The sequence below is a fragment of the Lissotriton helveticus genome, chromosome 1_1, assembly GCF_964261635.1.
Source record: "Lissotriton helveticus chromosome 1_1, aLisHel1.1, whole genome shotgun sequence".
Lineage (NCBI taxonomy): Eukaryota > Metazoa > Chordata > Amphibia > Caudata > Salamandridae > Lissotriton > Lissotriton helveticus.
In genome coordinates this window covers 1,700,338,659-1,700,359,491 of record NC_136057.1, presented here as the reverse complement: position 1 = coordinate 1,700,359,491, position 20,833 = coordinate 1,700,338,659, and the positions used below count along the sequence as shown (strand labels likewise).

Here is a 20,833-nt window from a genome sequence, read left to right as displayed (position 1 = left end):
TCTGATGCCCTTTGAACCTGCCCCTATCGCCTTGTAACCTTTGTTAATGCGAGGGGCCTACATTTCGTTACGCCACTTCCGGTCGTGACGTCACTTCCGGTGACACCACCTAACTTGGAGCGTCCCCCCACTTCTTTTTTTAGGACTTGTGCCCTGACAGTGGGCCAAAGGCTAGTGAAGCACCCACTATATCTGCTTAAGTGGGGGTGACACGGGGTCAGATACAAGTGTTTCTTGGCCCTTTCTGACTTTGATCTGTGGCTCTCAGGCTAGCATAAAACAGAATAACAAATAAACACAGCAGAATAAATTACCGTGATGAAGCTGTGGGGAGGGGTCTAAAAGGTGCCACAGTAGCCAAAAGCGGAGACAGAAAGTGAAGTGCACGATTGTCTCAACCTAATATAAAGTTATTTTGATGTATTCTTTTGTTGGTTGTCTATTTACTTACTTATGTACTATTGTGTGACCTCCTCTGATGTATCTGTACCTTTTGTCCCGAATTTTTGTCCTGAATTTTGACCCTTTGTCCTGAATTTTTACACTCACTGTCCTGAATTTGCAACTATGCCAGTTGGTCACCCTAGTGCAAGATGCAAACCAGATTCATCTTAAAAAACACAAAAACAGCAGCCAGATGACATGCTAAGGTTATATCAAACACCTAAATCAATAAAATCATACCCACATTTTTTTGCATTTTGCCAGTGTATGCTAGGAAAGTGATTTAACTTTCTTGTATAACTCAACAGCTGTAATACTCAATAAAAACATAATGGTGGTGCTTAGAAACGCTGTTTTATTGTAATGGTGGGACCAGACCTAATTCTGCACCATGGCACATTGATGGCATTTCACGTGCATATGTTCTCAAAATGGCTGCTCCTCCGATGATCAGAGCCACTTAACTGCTGCGTTGAAACTGCCGCCATTTACGCCTTGATGAATGTAGTTGGCTGTCGCAGTTAAGCATTGATCGGATAACTCTAAATGTTGGCAGTCAATTTGCAGTCCTTAAATGCTTGCTGCCTGCTCCTTACAGAGGGAGATGGAACACCTGGTCGCAGCCTGACTCTCCAGAGAAGAGTTGTGCGCTAATGAGGGCCCAGAGCAGCTCCAGATTCTACTGTGCAAAATGTGCATCTGTTTTAAATTCGCCCCTGGAGTTAGAATGGCTTCTCTTCTACAGAAGTCGCTTCTGCAGAGGACCTGAGCGATGAAGCTCTTGTGAAAAAACTCTTTGCCCCAATCTGAAATTATTGAACATTACTAGCAACTCTTTTTTAGGCACACAAAATGGGGAAAGAATTAGTTTTCACGTAGTGGAGGTGTTTTTTCCCGATAATTAGTGATACATGATAATGATATGATAATTAGTTATACATATTATGACATATCAATATGTGAGGTCCTGTTTTGATCTAAAATAAGGTAAACAATCAAAAGATCTAATTTTAAATATCGAGATGGCAAAATATTGACTTTGAAATATCGAGAGGACATAATATCGACAAAAATATAGTGGTGCAGAATATCGAAATGCAGGTAAGAAATATCGTTATTTATAATATCGAAGTTAGTAATATACACAGTCATAATATCGTTGTCAATAATATCGATTTTCTTTTTAAGTGTTTTAAGTGTTAGTATATGTGTGAAAAAATATATATTTTTTGTAATGTATGTTGGAATTTTTTTTAAGTAATGAATTTTATGTTAAATTATTTATGAGTATTTTAGTTCCGTAGCGGGTTGTGGGTTTATAGGGGAATAGGGTGGGAAGTAATTTAATTTAAATTAATGAATTAATTCATATTTTGTATTTAATAATTTATATTGTTAATTGTTTTAATTAATTAATTATTTAATTGTAAATTGATTAAAATGAATATTTAATTTATTGCTAATTATGTTAATTGCGTTAATAAAACGTTCTTAGTTATTCATTTGATATTAATAATTAATTTGTTAAATTGTTAATTGTGTACTTTTTTTTAGGAGTGGGTTGAGGGTTGATAAAATTTAATATTTTTTAGATAATATTTATTTGATGTTATTTTATAGAGTTAATTGTGTTCATTTATATTTGATAGTTATTAATTTTATTGGTAATTGTTATTAGTTAAATAATTAATTGATAATTAATTATGGTAATGTATTAATATTTTACAATATTGGTTGTGGTGCTAATAGGCGAATATGGTGGGAGGTAAAAAAATGTAATTAATTATTTGTTAATTAATGTTAATTATATTGCAGGAGTGGGAATGCTAAATTAATCCACTAAACTATCCAACACTTTCCCTACTGTTATACTTGGTGGAGTGCGAATAGTAAATTACTTCCACCCGCTATCCAACACTTTCCTACTGTTGCACACGCTGGAGTAGGAATAGTTTTTATTCCCACCGCTATCCAACACTTTCCCTACTTTTGCACTCAGTGGAGTGGAAATAATAATTTTTACCCTCCCGCTGTCCAACACTTTCCCTACTGTTACACTGAGTGGAGTGGGAATAGTGAATTATTCCCACCAGATATCCAACACTTTCGCTACTGTTGCACTCGATGAAGTGGGAATAGTAATTTTGACCTACCCGCTATGCAACAGTTTCCCTACTGTTACACTTGGTAGAGTGGGAATAGTAAATTATTCCCATCAGATATCCAACACTTTCCCTACTGTTGCATTCGCTGGAGTGGGAATAGTAATTTTTACCTACCCGCTATGCAACAGTTTCCCTACTGTTACACTTGGTGGAGTGGGAATAGTAAATTATTCCCACCAGATATCCAACACTTTCCCTACTGTTGCACTCGCTGGAGTGGGAATAGTCATTTTTACCCACCCGCAATTCAACACTTTCCCCCTACTGTTGGAGTGTGAATAGTAATTGTTACCCTCCCGCTATCCAACACTTTCCCACCTGTTACACTTGGTGGAGTGGCAATAGTAAATTAATTCCACACACTATCCAACACTTTCCCTACTGTTGCATTCGTTGGAGTGGGAAAAGTAATTTTTACCTACCCGCTATCCAACACTTTCCCTACTGTTGCACTGAGTGGAGTGGGAATAGTAAATTATTGCCACCCACTATCCAACATTTTCCCTACTGTTGCACTCGCTGCAGTGGAAATAGTAATTTTTACCTACCCGCTATCCAACACTTTCCCTACTGTTACACTTGGTGGAGTGGGAATAGTAAATTATTCCCACCAGATATCCAACACTTTCCCTACTGTTGCACTCGATGAAGTGGGAATAGTAATTTTTACCTACCCGCTATGCAACAGTTTCCCTACTGTTACACTTGGTGGAGTGGGAATAGTAAATTATTCCCACCAGCTATCCAACACTTTCCCTACTGTTGCACTCGCAGGAGTGGGAATAGCAATTTTCACCCACCCGCAATCCAACACTTTCCCTACTGTTGCACTTGGTGGAGTGTGAATAGTAATTTTTACCCACCCGCTATCCAACACTTTCCCTACTTTTCTACTCACTGGAGTGGGAATAATACATTTTACCCAGCCGCTATCCAACACTTTCCCTACTGTTGCATTCCCTGCAGCGGGAATAGTAATTGTTACCCTCCCGTTATACAACACTTTCCCTACTGTTACACTTGTTGGAGTGGGAGTAGTAATTGTATCCCCTACGCTATGCAATGTTTTCCCTACTGTTATAATTAATGTAGTGTGAAATGATATAAAAAAATGTATATTTAATTATTTAATATTTATATATTAAATTAATTTTTATATTTATATTACAGGTTTATTTAGATATATATGTAATTATAATTGTAATTATGTTAACATCTTATAATTACATTTAATAATTGTTTATTAATATTATTAAGTTAATATATATATTTTTTAAAGCTGCATGTTTAATAATATTTGTTACATTCCATTTATAATTTATTCATTGTAACATTTTTTAAATAATTCTAACCATGTTTTCTTTAATTATATTCATAATTTAATTAATTTTATATTAATTTTAAGACATTAAAAAATCGATATTTTTATAAAACTATATTTTTAACAACGATATTTTGGTATCGATTTTTTGGTACTTACCTGTATGGAGATAGGAATTCGATATTTTGTCCATCGATATTTTGACCACGATATTCTGGTACCTCGATATTTTGACTGACAATAATATAATCCCTAAAACAAACTTTTTATGGATGTTGCATGAAACATAAACACAACATTTCTCTGCAAAATGTCTGTAATAGACTCACATGTCCCCCACGTCAAAAATAAATGAAAGGAAAACAGTATTTTAAACAATCTGTTTAAGACGTATTCAAGGTCATCAGGGCAAGACTCTGCAAAACAGAGCTGGTTCTATCAGGGGGCCCCTGAAAGGCTGGGGCCCTGGTCCAAAGCCCACTTTGCCCATGCTTCAAAACGTCTCCACGGTGCCCTTATACTGTGCACCATGGAGCATGGTCGGACTGGATATCACAAGCGGCCCAGGCAAGGTGCCTCGAGTGACCTAACAGGATATAGCTCTTACATCCCAACACAGTTTGAACATGAGTTGTGCAACAGGGCACGAGAGGGGCTGGGAGCATGGGCGTAGGAAATGGGGGCGGTGGCGTTTGGATCCCTCCAGATTTTGGAGGAAAGGGGGCTCTGGGAGAAAAAAAAAACCAGACCTGAAAAAGTCAACTACAGGCCAGGTGAGAGAACTCCAGGGCCTCGGATAAAAAAGCCTTGATTATTATTATATAAAATCTGTATTGCACAATTTAAAATCATTGTAGATACCATTGACATACAATAGAGCAAATATATCATCTTTGCAAAAGAACACCCTCAGTGGCCTGATGTTCAGATAAAATACTCATATTTAAAACTCTATCCAAAAATGTTAAAAACAGACAGGTAATTTGGGGTCAACACCCCTTAAATATGCTTTCACCGCTTAAGCATAATCCCTGATTTTTTAACCGAAGGTAGGCTGGTCTTAAACATTTCTGCCGCAGTGCTGTCAGTTCTGTAAAAATGGATATTATGTGGAGTAATGGCTCCGTATCAGCCGTGCGAATCTGCATTTATTGTCCATTCAGTCAAAACGGAAGTCCCCAATTGGTAACAAACAAAGGGCCATATGTATCAAGGAACCATTTTGCGATTCTGTAATAGCGATTTTTAAGAAATCGCTATTTCAGAATCGCAAAATGGTATGTATCAAGAAAAATGCAATTTTTTAGCGATTTCTTGATATTCCTTAATTGCGAATTCGCAAATTGCGAATTCGCAATTAAGGAATACTTTCCCATTCATTTCTATGGGCCAGGAGGCTAATCGCACATTGAGAATAATTTCAAGGGTGCAGGGGTGTCCAAAGGACACCCTGTTGCACCCCTGAAATAAGCATAGGTGCACATGTGGTGCACATACACGCCCTAAGGGCATGTATGTGCATTACATGGCACTTTGAAAAATGCAAAAATGTGCATTTTTCAAGGAATTCGCAACTTACCACCAACTAGAAGTTGGTGGTAATTTGCGATTCCTTAAGGCCATTTAGCAAATTTTTTTGCCTTCTTACATTGCATTTAAGGAATTGCAAAATTTGCGATTCCTTACAGGCAATCGCAAAATAAGGAATCGCAAATTTTGCATCGGGATTTCCTTCATACATATCATTTTGCGAATTCGCATTTGCAAAGGCCGAAATTCTGCGAATTTCGGCCTTTGCAAATGCAAATCTCAATGATACATATGGCCCAAACTCTTTCTCCGATTAACTTTCTCTGCCTCTCTATACTTAAATTGTTTCGTATGTGTTTACCACCATCTAGTTCTGCTTCTTGTTTCTAAGGAAGTTCAGTCTTTGGCAAAAATATATTAACTTTGCTTGTTTTGCTGTTGTTTTGTTTCTTTGTTGCGGTGGTAAGCACATACCCCCAGATTCATCATTGTAATGTTTTGCGAGTCCTTAATAGCGATTATTAAGGAATCGCTATTAAGGACTCGCAAAACGGCAAAAATAAATGAAAGGAAAACAGTATTTTAAACAATCTGTTTAAGACTTATTCAAGGTCATCAGGGCAAGACTCTGCAGAACAGAGCTGGCTCTATCAGGGGGCCCCTGAAAGGCTGGGGCCCTGGTCCAAAGCCCACTTTGCCCATGCTTCAAAACGTCTCCACGGTGCCCTTATACTGTGCACCATGGAGCATGGTCGGACTGGATATCACAAGCGGCCCAGGCAAGGTGCCTCGAGTGACCTAACAGGATATAGCTCTTACATCCCAACACAGTTTGAACATGAGTTGTGCAACAGGGCACGAGAGGGGCTGGGAGCATGGGCGTAGGAAATGGGGGCGGTGGCGTTTGGATCCCTCCAGATTTTGGAGGAGAGGGGGCTCTGGGAGAAAAAAATAACCAGACCTGAAAAAGTCAACTGCAGGCCAGGTGAAAGAACTCCAGGGCCTCGGATAAAAAAGCCTTAATTATTATTATATAAAATCTGTATTGCACAATTTAAAATCATTGTAGATACCATTGACATACAATAGAGCAAATATATCATCTTTACAAAAGAACACCCTCAGTGGCCTGATGTTCAGATAAAATACTCATATTTAAAACTCTATCCAAAAATGTTAAAAACAGACAGGTAATTTGGGGTCAACACCCCTTAAATATGCTTTCACCGCTTAAGCATAATCCCTGATTTTTTAACCGAAGGTAGGCTGGTCTTAAACATTTCTGCCGCAGTGCTGTCAGTTCTGTAAAAATGGATATTATGTGGAGTAATGGCTCCGTATCAGCCGTGCGAATCTGCATTTATTGTCCATTCAGTCAAAACGGAAGTCCCCAATTGGTAACAAACAAAGGGCCATATGTTTCAAGGAACCATTTTGCGATTCTGTAATAGCGATTTTTAAGAAATCGCAATTTCAGAATCGCAAAATGGTATGTATCAAGAAAAATGCAATTTTTTAGCAATTTCTTGATATTCCTTAATTGCGAATTCGCAAATTGCGAATTCGCAATTAAGGAATACTTTCCCATTCATTTCTATGGGCCAGGAGGCTAATCGCACATTGAGAATAATTTCAAGGGTGCAGGGGTGTCCAAAGGACACCCTGTTGCACCCCTGAAATAAGCATAGGTGCACATGTGGTGCACATACACGCCCTAAGGGCATGTATGTGCATTACATGGCACTTTGAAAAATGCAAAAATGTGCATTTTTCAAGGAATTCGCAACTTACCACCAACTAGAAGTTGGTGGTAATTTGCGATTCCTTAAGGCCATTTAGCAAATTTTTTTGCCTTCTTACATTGCATTTAAGGAATTGCAAAATTTGCGATTCCTTACAGGCAATCGCAAAATAAGGAATCAAAAATGTTGCATCGGGATTTCCTTCATACATATCATTTTGCGAATTCGCATTTGCAAAGGCCGAAATTCTGCGAATTTCGGCCTTTGCGAATGCAAATCTCAATGATACATATGGCCCAAACTCTTTCCCCGATTAACTTTCTCTGCCTCTCTATACTTAAATTGTTTCGTATGTGTTTACCACCATCTAGTTCTGCTTCTTGTTTCTAAGGAAGTTCAGTCTTTGGCAAAAATATATTAACTTTGCTTGTTTTGCTGTTGTTTTGTTTCTTTGTTGCGGTGGTAAGCACATACCCCCAGATTCATCATTGTAATGTTTTGCGAGTCCTAATAGCGATTATTAAGGAATCGCTATTAAGGACTCGCAAAACGGCATTCATGTGGGAATCGCAATATTATTTGCGATTCCTTCAGCTTCCTTATTTGCGATTAGCAAATTGCTAATCGCAAATAAGGAATAACTCCCCATTCATTCCTATGGGCTGAATGGGGAGTCATTCCTTATTTGCGATTAGCAATTTGCTAATCGCAAATAAGGATGCGATTTCAAGGGTGCCAGGGGTGTCCAAAGGACACCCTGTAGCACCCCTGAAATGAAAATGTAGACTGATGTTGCGCACACACATAACCAAAGGACATGTGTGTGTGTGACATACAACTTAGAAAAATGCACTAAAGTGCATTTTTCTAACTTTTCGCTATTTACCACGAAGTCAGACTTCGTGGTAAATAGCGGCCAAAAATTGCGAATTCGCAATTCCAAAATGGTTCATGAATTGCATTTAAGGAATCTCAAATAGAGATTCCTTAAATGCAATTCCTCGCAATATAGCGATTTCGCATTTTGCGATTTTTGCATTTGGGATGATGAATCCCAAATGCAAAAATTGCGCTCGCAAAGGGCCAGATTCTCAGAATCTGGCCCTTTGCGAACCGATTTTACAATGATGAATCTAGCTGAGAGTCACTATGGTTTTACACTGAAGAGTTTTTAAAGAGGTTCACAGCTATAAAGTAGCTTATCCAGTCTAGGTTTTTCTTTGCATTTTGAGACCTGTAATCCCGTTTGACCCATTATGCAAGCAGGACGACCCAATATACAAGCAGAACACCCCAATATACAAGCAGGGCATCCCCTTATACAAGCAGTACGCCGATTTATAAAAGCAGCACGCCCCATTATACAAGCAGGATGTCCCATTATAGAAGCAGGACATCCCATTATACATGTAGGACGTCCCATTATACAAGCAGAACACCCCATTATACAAGCTGGACATCCCGTTATACAATCAGGAAGCTCCATTATACAAGCAGCATGCCCCATTATACAAGCAGCACGCCCCATTATATTAGCAGCACGCCCCATTATACAAGCAGGACGCTCCATTATACAAGCAGAACACCCCATTATACAAACAGGACGTCCCATTATACAAGTAGGACACACCATAATACAAGCAGAACACCCCATTATACTAGCAGCACACCCCATTATAGTAGCAGCATGCCCCATTATAGTAGCAGCATGCCCCATTATACTAGCAGCACGCTCCATTATACAAGCAGGAAGCCCCATTATACAAGCAAGACGCCCCAATATACAAGAAGCATGCCCCATTATACAAGCAGGATGACAAATAATACAACCAAGACTTCTCATTATGCAAGCAGAACAGGCCATTATGCAAGCAGGACGTCCCATTATACAAGCAGGACGTCTCATTATACATGTAGGACGTCTCATTATACAAGCAGAACACCCCATTATACAAGCAGGACATCCCATTATACAATCAGGAAGCCCCATTATACAAGCAGCATGCCCCATTATACAAGCAGGACGCCCCATTATACAAGCAGCACGCCCCATTATACAAGCAAGACGCCCTATTATTCAAGAAGCACGGCCCATTATACAAGCAGGATACCAAATTATACTGATTGTCCTCCACAAGATAACTTTTCTTTTTAACTCTATCTCCCTACCTTTTGATAAGGCTGAGGTAGCCACGCTTTAGGGTAAGATCAGCATCTTTATTTGGTCCTCTAAGGGATCAAGGATATTGTGGAAAAAGCTTAGGAGGAGGCTGGAGAAGGGGGGCTTGTCCCTCCCGGATTTAACGGCATATTGTTATGCATTTCACTTTAAGAATTTTCGTATGTTGATAGATAAGGTCGACCAGTTTTCCATGGGAATACTCTTTGGGGCAATGTTAGATGGTTTATGAGTTCCTTATTACTCTTCCTGGGCCCTGATTTGGGACTCCCCGGGAACTCCTGAGTGTTTGAGGGACCAGCTTAGTTTGCCATTAAAATCTGAAGGATTACTATGCTGGGGGGATCTGAAAGAGGCCTCATCTTTGGTTAGCTGGGAGTTCTTAAGCATCCGTATCAGGGGTCTTTTAACAAGATTCAAGTACTATCAAGTTTCCACTTGGTGGGCAAGACAGATTTGGGTGGAAGAGGAGGAAGACGCCTGGCTCAATCAGACGATGAGAATAGCCCATTCAAAAAGGAAGTATTTCTGTGGTAAAAGGCTCTGCTAGAGGCTGATGACAACCTAGACTTGGATATTCTAAAGCTTTGGAATGAAGAGCTAATGGGTGAAAATATGAAAGAGGTTTGGCTGGACTCTTTCGCAATTCTACGAGCAGTTGTGAAACCTGCTGACCTCAAGCGTAACCATCTTTTTGCCACATATAGGGTTTATTGGTCCCCAGCTAAGTTGTCGAAAATTTACGGAACCCTGTATGTCTGTTCAAAATGTAAGCACCCCTCAGCAGACAATATCCATATGTTCATGACATGCCCAAAGATTTCCAGTTATTGGACTAAGGGTCACATGAATGAAAATGTCACTTTGCGATTCTCAAATAGCAATTTTTTGCGAATCGCTATTTGAGAATCACAAAACACTATGTATGTAGGATTTGCAATAAATGTTGCAAATCCTACATATTCCTATGGGCCTAGAGGCCCATAGGAATTAAGGGGAAGACATTCTCAATTTGTGATTCCCAATTAGAGAATCGCTAATTGAGAATGCAATTTTAAGGGTGCCAGGGTGTCAAAAGGATACCCTGTTACAACCCTAAAATGAGCATGGGTGCAGATGTGGCACACATACATGCCCTATGGGCATGTATGTGAGTCACATGGCACTTTAAAAAATGCAAAAAAGTGCATTTTTCAAAGTAATCGCAAATTACCACTAACTTGAAGTTGGTTGTAATTTGCGATTCCTTAAGTCCAAATTGCACTTTTTCTGTGCTTCTTACATTGCATTTAAGGAATCCAATCCAATCCAATCCAAAAATGCTTTATTTCGGTCATATAGACCATAAAAGATACAATAAAAAAACAAGCACATTACAGGGCATCCCATTATACAAAGAGAATAAAAAAGAAAGGAGAAAAAACATTACATAAAAATTACATTCCTTGGAAGTCTATTCATGATGGGAGTACCTTACAGTTCTTAGCAGTGACAGTTTTTTAGTAATTTAGTCCTCATCTGCCACATGGCCATTATGTATTTGGCGACTGCAAAAACTATGTGGGGCAGAGTGCTAGTTTTCAATATTCTATATGAATACAGATGGCTCTTTATGCCCAAGTTCCTACATAATGGCACGAGCCAGTATTTCCTTGGCCTATTGTAGGCTGGGCAGAAGAACAGAACATGGATTTCATCCTCATCATGATTACTGCACCCTGGGCAGATTTTGTCATCGCTCTTTGTCCATTTACAGGTAAAAGTTTTAATAGGCAAGGTGCCTAACCTCCATTGGATGAATAGTTTTGAGCTAAAATGGGGAAAATAATGTCCATAAAATCTTCAAATTGATAAGAATTTTTGGAATCCAGGAATCGATCTGTTAAAATGCCATTATTGGGTGCCGATACCAAAGTGGATGGACTTTTTTCCTTATATATTTCCACCAAGCTTTTGCGGGAGACCCTTTGGCAGCCTTGTTCGGGAGCATCCCATAACTCCTGGAGTCTCAAACGGTACAGTTCTTTCTTTATATAGACCAACCAAGGGATCCTGTCACACGTATTCAGGTTTAGTACATGGATGAGATCGTGCCTATAGTGTGCAAGCTCACTTGTGGTCCAGAGCCTGTGCCAGAATCTTAAAGGCTTAAGTTCCAGGTCCTCAGAGATGGAAGGGAGACCCACATCTAATCTCAGGGGAAGCAGGGGTGTGCCTCGGGGGAGGGCTAGGAGACGTCTAAGAAAATTATTTTCTACGCTTAGAAGTTCTGTGCCTACTTTGTGGCCCCATAGCTCACTACCATAAGAAGCGGCCGCTTTTGCTTGAGTTTTATACATTTCTATTGCCGGGCTGATAGGTTTGAAAGTAGAAGTGTTTGAAACCTTCAAAATTGCACCGGACAATTGACTGAGCTTGAGCCGGGATCTTACTATTTGGGGGTCCCAAGATAGATTCTCATGTAGTATTACACCCAGGTATTGAAAGGTTTTTACCCTTTCCAATCTTGCTGATCCCAAGGACGGATTAGGTCTTGTTTTTAGGGGAGGGGTTAAATATCATAAATTTGGTCTTCTCAGTATTGATCTCAAGACCATATTGTCTACAGAAGAGACCAAATCCATCTAGGATCCGCTGGATCCCCATCGGTGATTTGGAAAGCAGGAGGGTATCGTCGGCGTACATTATAGCCGGCACCTTCCTGCCTGCCAAAAAAGGAGCGTCATTGTCCCTAACATTGTCAAGATGGGATATGACACAGTTAACATAAAGGCAAAACAGGGTTGGGGCCAAAACACAACCCTGTCTTACCCCTCTGAGGACTGGGAACCTGGATGACAGCGCTCCATCCCTCCCACACCTAACCTGTGCAAAGTTACTGGTATGGAGCCTAACTATAGCATGTCCCACAATTTCTTACGAGGGACCAGGTCAAAGGCTGACCTCAGGTCCACGAACACCATGTACAGCCTTCCCCCCTCGATCCTCACGGTTTTCCAATAGAGGAGAACGAGGCGGAAAATCTGGTCCATGGTGGACGTGTTTTTCCTGAAGCCAGCCTGGAGGGGGCTCAGGATTTCATTGTCCTCCATCCAATCTAATAGGTGGTCCAGGAGAAGGCGGGAAAATAATTTTTGGGGGGCATCTATGAGGCTGATCGGCCTGTAGTTGGCTGGGAGAAGAGGAGAGCCCTTTTTGAAAATAGGCACTATCTCCGCCCCCAGGCAAGTGCAGGGGATCTCCATACCTCCCGCGATGGAATTAAATAGAATGAGGAGGTACGGGCCCCATATCTCTGGGTGGTGTCTAAAAAGGTCACCGGGCAATCTGTCTAATCCCGGGGCCTTCCCCATCGCCAATCTCTCTATTGCACTGACCACCTCACCAAGAGTGAATTCTAAACCGGCAACAGAATTAGATGAAGCATCCGGGTCCACCCCATTGGCACATTCAGAGATGTCTTGATACAATTTGCAAAAGTGGTCCTCCCAAACGGAGGATGCAATATTTGGCTCCACTGCTGCTTTTGGCTCTCCTGTGCCTGTGTTTACTAAGGACCAGAATTTTCTGGAGTCCCTCGCTTCTAGCGCTAGGGTGAGATCCTGCCATCTATTCCAATCCCATTCTGCCCTTGCCACTGCCCTGGCTTCCCTATAATTCCGCCTAAGCTCAATGATCTTACCCTCATCAGAGCCTGCTTTTATTGTAGCTATTAACTCTGACTTGACCTTTCTGCAGGTAGAATTGTACCAGGTTGAAGTTCCGACCTTTTTCTTCCGTGGAACTACCACTGGATAGAAAACCTCACCAAGATCGCCCACTAAATCTGCATGAATTTGGGCTACTTTCTCATTGAAGTTTGGCAGTCTGGGCTGATTAATTAGTACATCCAGTTCATTTAGCTTAGGGAGTGCTAATTCATAGATTTTAGCTATACTCTCTTCTGAGTTAGCCAATTTCCCCCATTTTACCCTACGTCTGTTAGAGCTAAGAACCAGTTCCCCTGGGGCTTCACTGGGGTTATCGGGTGGTGACCCACCCACAGGTGCAGGATGCACCATATCCAATAAAAGTGCGTTATGGTCACTGTCAGTTCTTATGATTACCCTAAAATCTTGAACCTTGGACCACAGACCAATGTCCACAAAAATATAGTCAAACCTCGATTCATGATCCTTCCTATTGAAGGTACACAATGAAGGGATGTCGGACGGGGTACGTCCATTGCAAGCCCTTAGCGCAAAATTTAATGTTAGTGACATAATTTGCACTGCAAGAGGTGACCAAGATTTAGGGTGGGGAGAATGACATAACGGTACACCCCAATAGTCATCTTCAGCAGTAAGTGCACCCTCCATTAGATCTTCCAGTGGTTCAAAGTGGCAGTTAAAATCTCCGCCCATCACTATCTTACAGTCAGTGGGGAGTTGGCCCAAGAATGACGAAAGATCTTCTAATGCGGGTGACTCCATAGCTACACTGACTGGGCGAGAGTAAACGTTAATGACTGCCAGATTTAGCACGTTAGGCCATTTGAGTAGAACACACTGTATGTCTTGCGAGAAGGTCGGTACATTGTCCGCACTAAGTCCAATGTGACTAGCTACCCAAACCGCCAAACCACCTGAGGGCCTCCTTTTGCCACTCCACCTGGCTTTAATTTCAAAGACCGCGTACCCTGCTCTACTCAAAGGTTCCCTGGCCCAAGTCTCTTGGAAAAGACAGATGTCGCTGCTTCCAACTAAGGAATCCCATTCATTTGTATGAAGTTTGTTAACAATACCCGCCACATTCCAGGAGAAGACCTTTAGGGTTTCCGCTGGTGAATTTGAGCCCTGCCCCCCAGTTTTCTCTGGTTCAGTTTCTGTGGATGGAGCTGCGGGCCCCTGCAGTGGAGTTTCCAAGGGGGATAAGGCAGTAGATATCTGGTTGGAACTCGGCGAAACTACGGGTATTGGGCTGTAGCCAGGTGGGTTACATTGTAAGTTACTTACTCGGCCCAAGGAGCATGGAGGGGTTAAGCCTTCCTGAGTGGATGGATCAGTTACTGGGGTAATTACACCAGTATCGTCTACAGATTTACTAGCGATACTTTGTGTACATTGTAAGGATGCACCCTTTTGAAGTCAATCAACCTGGTCAAGGCAGCTAAATCTGTTAGGGTGTTCATAAGTGCCAAAAACAGGGATAGCATTACAGGTGGGCCTATATCTTGACCCATCAACAGCAAAGCCAACGCTTGTCCAGCCTTCGTCCCTCCTCCTAGTCTGGTCACGTACATTGGGATAGAAGTATGACAAGGGGACCAATTCTATGGAGGTATTCCCAGGACCCCCTAGCCAATTACAGATATAGGTAACAACCAGGGGACTCTTGAAGCTTACAATTATACAGTCCCCCACACTATTCTTGGCAGTATACCCCACCCAAGGAATCATAATTTGCGATTCCCTAAATGCTGTTGCAAAATAGGGTATCGCAAAAATTGCGATTCCTTATTTTGCGAGGGGTCATTTGTGTCATACATTGGACACTGCTGATTTGCGATCGCAAGCGCCGAAATTCGGTGAATTTCGAGGTTTGCGGTCGCAAAATTGCCTTCATACATATGACCCTAAGATATGTAAGTTCCTGGGAGAAGTAACGGGTCAACAAGTGGAGGTAAGCCCAATTCTTATGTTGTTTGGGCTCCATAAGGACTTCTCAACATGAACAAATACGGTTATCTCCAGATTCATTTTTTATTTGATTCTCCTGGCGAGAAGAGAGATTTGTATGCTTTGGAAATCCGCAAGCCTACCCTGTTTTTCTGACTGTGTTAAAAATATAATTAGCACAAGCCAGTCTGATATGGCCTTTGACCCTAGAAGCCGGGAGAAGGATTGGCCCTTACTGATAGAATGGAGTATACACCCCAGGAGGTCCGATGATTAAGCCAATAATATACTGTCTGTCCTGGTCCTCCCTGGTCTTTGCTACGGGCACACAGGTGAAGGGATGGAAGTGGAAACGGCTTACTTTTCTTGGATGCAGGTACTCTGTTCTTAGCTGTTACGGCAATTGAGATAAGAGCGTTTCTAGCAAGAGATTGGCAGAACGAGGACAACAAAAAAAGAATCTAATATTGGGTACAAACCCCACAGGCATCTGATTTCATAATCAGAATGAACCAGATTGAATACGAATCAGCAAGGGTTAAAATTGATTCCTTGCAGGTGACATACAGCTGTTTGCAGTAGACATGAGACCACCTGGACTACTGCACTGGACTTCGAAGTTGCAACCTGAATATCAAACAAAGATATCTTCAAACCAAAGTGTGATCCTTTGAGTGATTTTACATGTTAGATTCCAAGTTCTTCAGCAGCCATAATAAACCACTAAGCAATTGTGATGGTTCAAACCTGAGACAAGAGAGCACACAGTGATCTTCCTAGCAGACACGTTAACTACCAAAGTCATCTCAGCAGTATGCCCCATTGCACACAAATGTGTACAGCAGGTGACTTAATCATTTAAACTATCTCAAATGCAGGATGTTTTTCTTTTTCAACATTAATAAATATGTATTGGTAGGCTCAAGGCTAGCCGCGGCCCGTGGAGGGAGTTGCGGTGGGGTAGGCAGGCGGGGCGGGGGAGGGGCAGGGTGGGGGATGATAAACACCGGAATCTGGATGATTGCAGGTAAGTAAACAATTAAATTAATAAAACGAATTTCGTTCCGTGCCCTGCACCCCACCCCCACCCCCGCCCCGCCTGCCACAACCCCCGCCCCGCCTGCCAGCCCCACCGCAACTCCCTCCACGAGCCGCGGCTGCCCAAGGCTCTCATTGACTGTGCTTCTAATGATACCAGCATTTCCGGGATTCCTCCCCATCACCGCCGTTCTACAGCACTGCTTTCGCTTCCGGTTCATCAGGCATTATCCATAAATCATACCAGAATGAGCCCAGATAAGTTCGAACCTGACAGAGTTCGAATACATTTCTTTCAGGGTACATGCATTTGTTGAGTGCAATGATATCTGTGGGAAATTTGTAATGTGTACACTTATGCTACACAACAAAGTAAACTCTTGCTTGATGTGATGATTTCACTTTTGAGGGAATTGGGAGTATTTTTAATAATTCCATAAAATTGTAGACAAAGTGTTTGCAGATCAGAAATATTTAGGCCTTTGTCTTTTTTTTTGAGGTGATATTAGTGGTTTTATGTTTGTTGTGGACATTTGTAATACTGTCTGTTATGCAACTTCTTCCGGTTCGCTTCCAAGCATGTCACTTCTTGTGATGTCACAGGTTATGCTAATTATCAGCTACTTGCTGAATGGCTGTTCCCCACCGCAACAACCAGAAATGTATCCGTGTGCTACACGCTTGACTGGAGGGCGGAGCCGCAGCACAGAAGGTGTAGGGTACAATGCAGCTTTAGACCCCTGCAGTGAAGTGGGCCATAAATCCACTAAATTTGCAGGGCATTAGCTCAAAAACCTTTGATATAACAGCTGATCCAGTGGTAGCCAAACTAAGAGTATAGCTGGTCTACCCTGCCTCCTGAGAGCCACTTTCTAGACCACCGAAGTAGAAGAAGCTAAGACAGGCCCAGTACAATGTAGGGTTCAGACAGAAGTTGCACAGAGATCTATCACAGGAGTGAACCAGCCTATCGTGGTATTATTTCAGATGTCGAAAGTACTCACCCGAATGCTTTGGTTTATACGGTCAATTATCCAGTTGAACAGGCGGTCGTAGATGTTCTTGGCCAGGGCATCGCGGGCATAGGTGCTCTGCATGGAAGAAGAGGGATCACACAATAACCAGGATGCAGTGGATGATTTACACATAGCTCTGTAGAGTATCTTTTTATATGTCTGTTTTGGGGGACTGCCAAAGGAGATGAAGAGGGACTGCCAAATTTGACAATATTTGATTGTGCCAGTGCAAACATGGAAAATATAAGCCCCCTAGCAAATAAAATAACACAGACCAGAACATGACCTTCTTCATTTTTCAGTCAGTTTTCCAGCCATCTCTTAAGCTTTACATTCTGGTATTTGTAGATTTGCCGCAGGGTTATACAAACTACAAGTACCAGAATGCAATATACATAAAAACACACACAAATACAAAAACACACACACATATATATATATAGTCAGTGGAAAAAAACAAAGGTTAAAGTGGCATTATAGTTAGGTCTTGTAATAAAATAAAAAATGAAGTTAAAAAAACAACAAAAAAAGCACTGAAATCCACCATTTATACTTTACTGACCTAACTATAATTTGTGCCGCCACCATGCACTGCTTACGGCTCAAACAATACATCACTCATGGCATGTCAAATGACACCAGTAATGCCAACTCAAATTATATCATTGATGGCATCACTGACATCATCCATGCTACTGTTCCGCGAATAGGTCAGTGTAGTACTGGAGACAAGTGGCATTCAGAACAGTAAAGGTTTTACGGTGTACAATTTAGCTACCAGTGAAGTTTTCATCTGTTTATGCCTTCGATTTTCATATGTGTAGGTCTTCAGCAATGCGCAGTGTGGCGTTGGCTGCAGTGCCTGACCTGTGGCCAGGCCGTGCGCCCATCCCCCGTAGGCCGCCAACCCCTGTGAGAGGCCAACTCACATGGACCCTTTCACCGCACATTTTTTTGGTTCTTTAAATGTTTTTTATTTTTAATACCATGGTACTCTCATGGTACTGCAGCTTAATCACCACCGGTGGTTTGGCCAAATTGAGCAAGCTTCACTTGATGATTGCGTGGTCAAGCAGGACCACACCTTAAGCGAGAGTCCCAGTGTATGACACAGGGACCGCTCTGAGTCCCACAGAAGTATTGAAGGACCTGCAGCATGTGCAAACATTTTTTTTCTCCACCCTACAAGATCAAGGGTGTCAAGGTACGGCTACTCAGCCCCTTGTATTTAATTTTTTCATTAACTTAGGACAAGAAGACCAAGTACCAGAGTCCTTGCAGCCACAAGATTTACATTCATGTTACGGCCAGCCAGTCAGATTGCTCGGTCCTACAGAACCGCTATTGGTCCCACAGGACCAAAGTGATTGATAGGAAAAAGCATTCTCGGTCAGAATGCTTTATTTTTTAAATTTACAGTACCGCCAAAGTCCTGTGGGACTCTCGCAGCACCAACAGTCCAGATATCACTATATTTTTTACCTTAATTTCTCAAAAACATCGGAATGGATTTGCACCAACTCAGAAAAAGCTATCTATCCTAGTAAAGATCTAGCTTTCTGCCAAATTTTGTGTAATTCTGATCAGTTTTTTCTGTATGGCTTCCCAAACCCGCTCCCTCAGCACGCACTGCTCATATGCCCCATATTACACCACACATGGTGTAATATTGGGCATGGTGGGGGTAAGTTATAGTTACTTTAGGGCACCAATTATAGTTACTTGAGATAACTGTAACTAATGAATTTTAGTGGGTTGCTTAGTTTAAAAAATATGTTTGAACTGACATTTTCACCTATCTCGCCCCTTTAGCCTTCATTTGCTTTAGTAATTTTATATCTATCTATCTATCTAACTATCTATCTATCTATTATATATATACATATATATATATATATATGATACATACATACATGTAAATATATATATATATACATACCAGTGTAATATATATATATATATATATATATATATAAATATATTACTCCAACGTCGCTTCAAGAAGTTGCTTGACCACAAAAAGAGACGAAGATGGACCCAAATATAGTGCCAATCCAATTTTCTTTATTCAATCGTGACCAGCCAGCCCGCCATACCGCGTTTCAACCCCTATCGGGTCTTGATCACATGACGCGTTGCAATGGCAGGGTAGGCATTTAAAAAGAGTAGACCCCGGAAGTTAGTGAATAGACATAGAAAAATTACTTTCCGGCATCAAGCATTTCTTTGTGCATAAATCAGTGCTGTTACGATACAATAAGAATTAATTAAAGACCAAAGCATATAACATTGCATTGCCGAATACATTTGTTTTTCATCATGTCTTATAACAGCAAAAAATTAATTAAGCACTCAGTGTGCAACCGTAAGTGAGGCTAATGTGCAAAATACGCAATAGGTAGAGATAAGAAGCTGATGGGACAATAAGGTGCTAAGTATATACAAATTTGACCTAATGTGCAAATTACGCAAATTCTAGCATCAAAGGTAATGAGACATTGCACGTGGTTTTTATGGCAAATGCCAAAAATTACTACTTTCTTACGATTATTTCTCGCTGTACAATCCATGCTTAATGCAAATTGATGTTCTTATTCATAGAAGCAAATCTGGTATCACAATGTGCAAAATATGGTTAATCCATCGCAATAGCAATAAATATAAATAAAATATATATTAATAAATATAAAAAAATATATAAATACATAAATATTCATTAACAAACCTTTAACCAACCATCATTTTGATAACTCGATAATGATGTAATGTTTCATTATCGATTCAATGGCTTGCACAATATGCTACATCCATTAATTGTTGCCTGATAATATCCTCAAATCAGATGCGTATCTGTTACTACTTTTTTTAAATTGTTTTTATTAAACAGAACAGATGGGACAGTTATACGCAAATACAGAATTATGTTCATTGTGTGGATCAATCGAGTAAAGCAACCCTGGTCATCATACATGTTACATATAAGGAGCATACTTGTCAACATTTCGGTATCATTCATCTCGTACATTTCAAATCAGTATCATTCTGAGGCACTGTCATCGTCAATGAGGGTAGGAGGCTCACATATGTTACCACAAAACTTATTCCAGGCCCCCCATATTCTCTCCCATTTTTTGGGACACCCACGATGTACGAATACCGACTTTTCTGCCACCATCATTTCATCCATATCCTTGCACCATTTACGGAGGGTGGGTAGCACATCCGAACCCCATAATAAGGCAATGTTGCGTTTTGCGACCATCATGCCCAACATTACCCAATCCTGCTGGCGGTGATTTAAGTCATTGGGTTCCCACACATTCAGCAAGCAACGACGGGGTTCCGGCACAAGGGAAACATCTATAGTTTGGGAAATTGTGCGCTTGACTGATGTCCAGTATGCCGCTATGTGTTTACAGTCCCAGACGGTATGATAGAATGTCCCCTCTTCTCCACAACTCCGTAAGTAATATTTATGTGAGGCAGACCCAATCCTGTACAGCGTCGTTCTGGTGTAGTAAGTTTGGTGCAATATCTTAAGTTGTACCAGTTTTAGATTAGAGGGTATTGCTATTTCTCGGGTAGATGACAAGGCCTCCCGCCACTCGGACTCATCAAAGTCACCCACATCTCCGGACCAGCTTTGTCTCAGTGTGGACGTTAAGACCGGAAGGTTATTAATCAATTTTCTGTAGGTCAAGGTATTGGCTCTCTCTGGCATTTATTCAGTCAGAAGCCTAT

The 20,833-nt window shown here is 41.1% G+C and overlaps 1 protein-coding gene across 5 annotated transcripts in view; it reads right to left on the bottom strand.

Annotated features, from left to right (window-relative positions):
* The window catches only part of MYO1A (myosin IA), a 388,633-nt gene that overhangs the window by 141,074 nt on the left and 226,726 nt on the right, over nucleotides 1-20,833 (bottom strand). For all 5 annotated transcript variants that reach the window (XM_078689001.1, XM_078689003.1, XM_078689002.1 and 2 more), the window contains exon 12: nucleotides 17,081-17,167. In XM_078689001.1, the coding sequence (XP_078545127.1) occupies nucleotides 17,081-17,167 (87 nt within the window). The remainder of the gene's footprint in view (nucleotides 1-17,080; nucleotides 17,168-20,833) is intronic.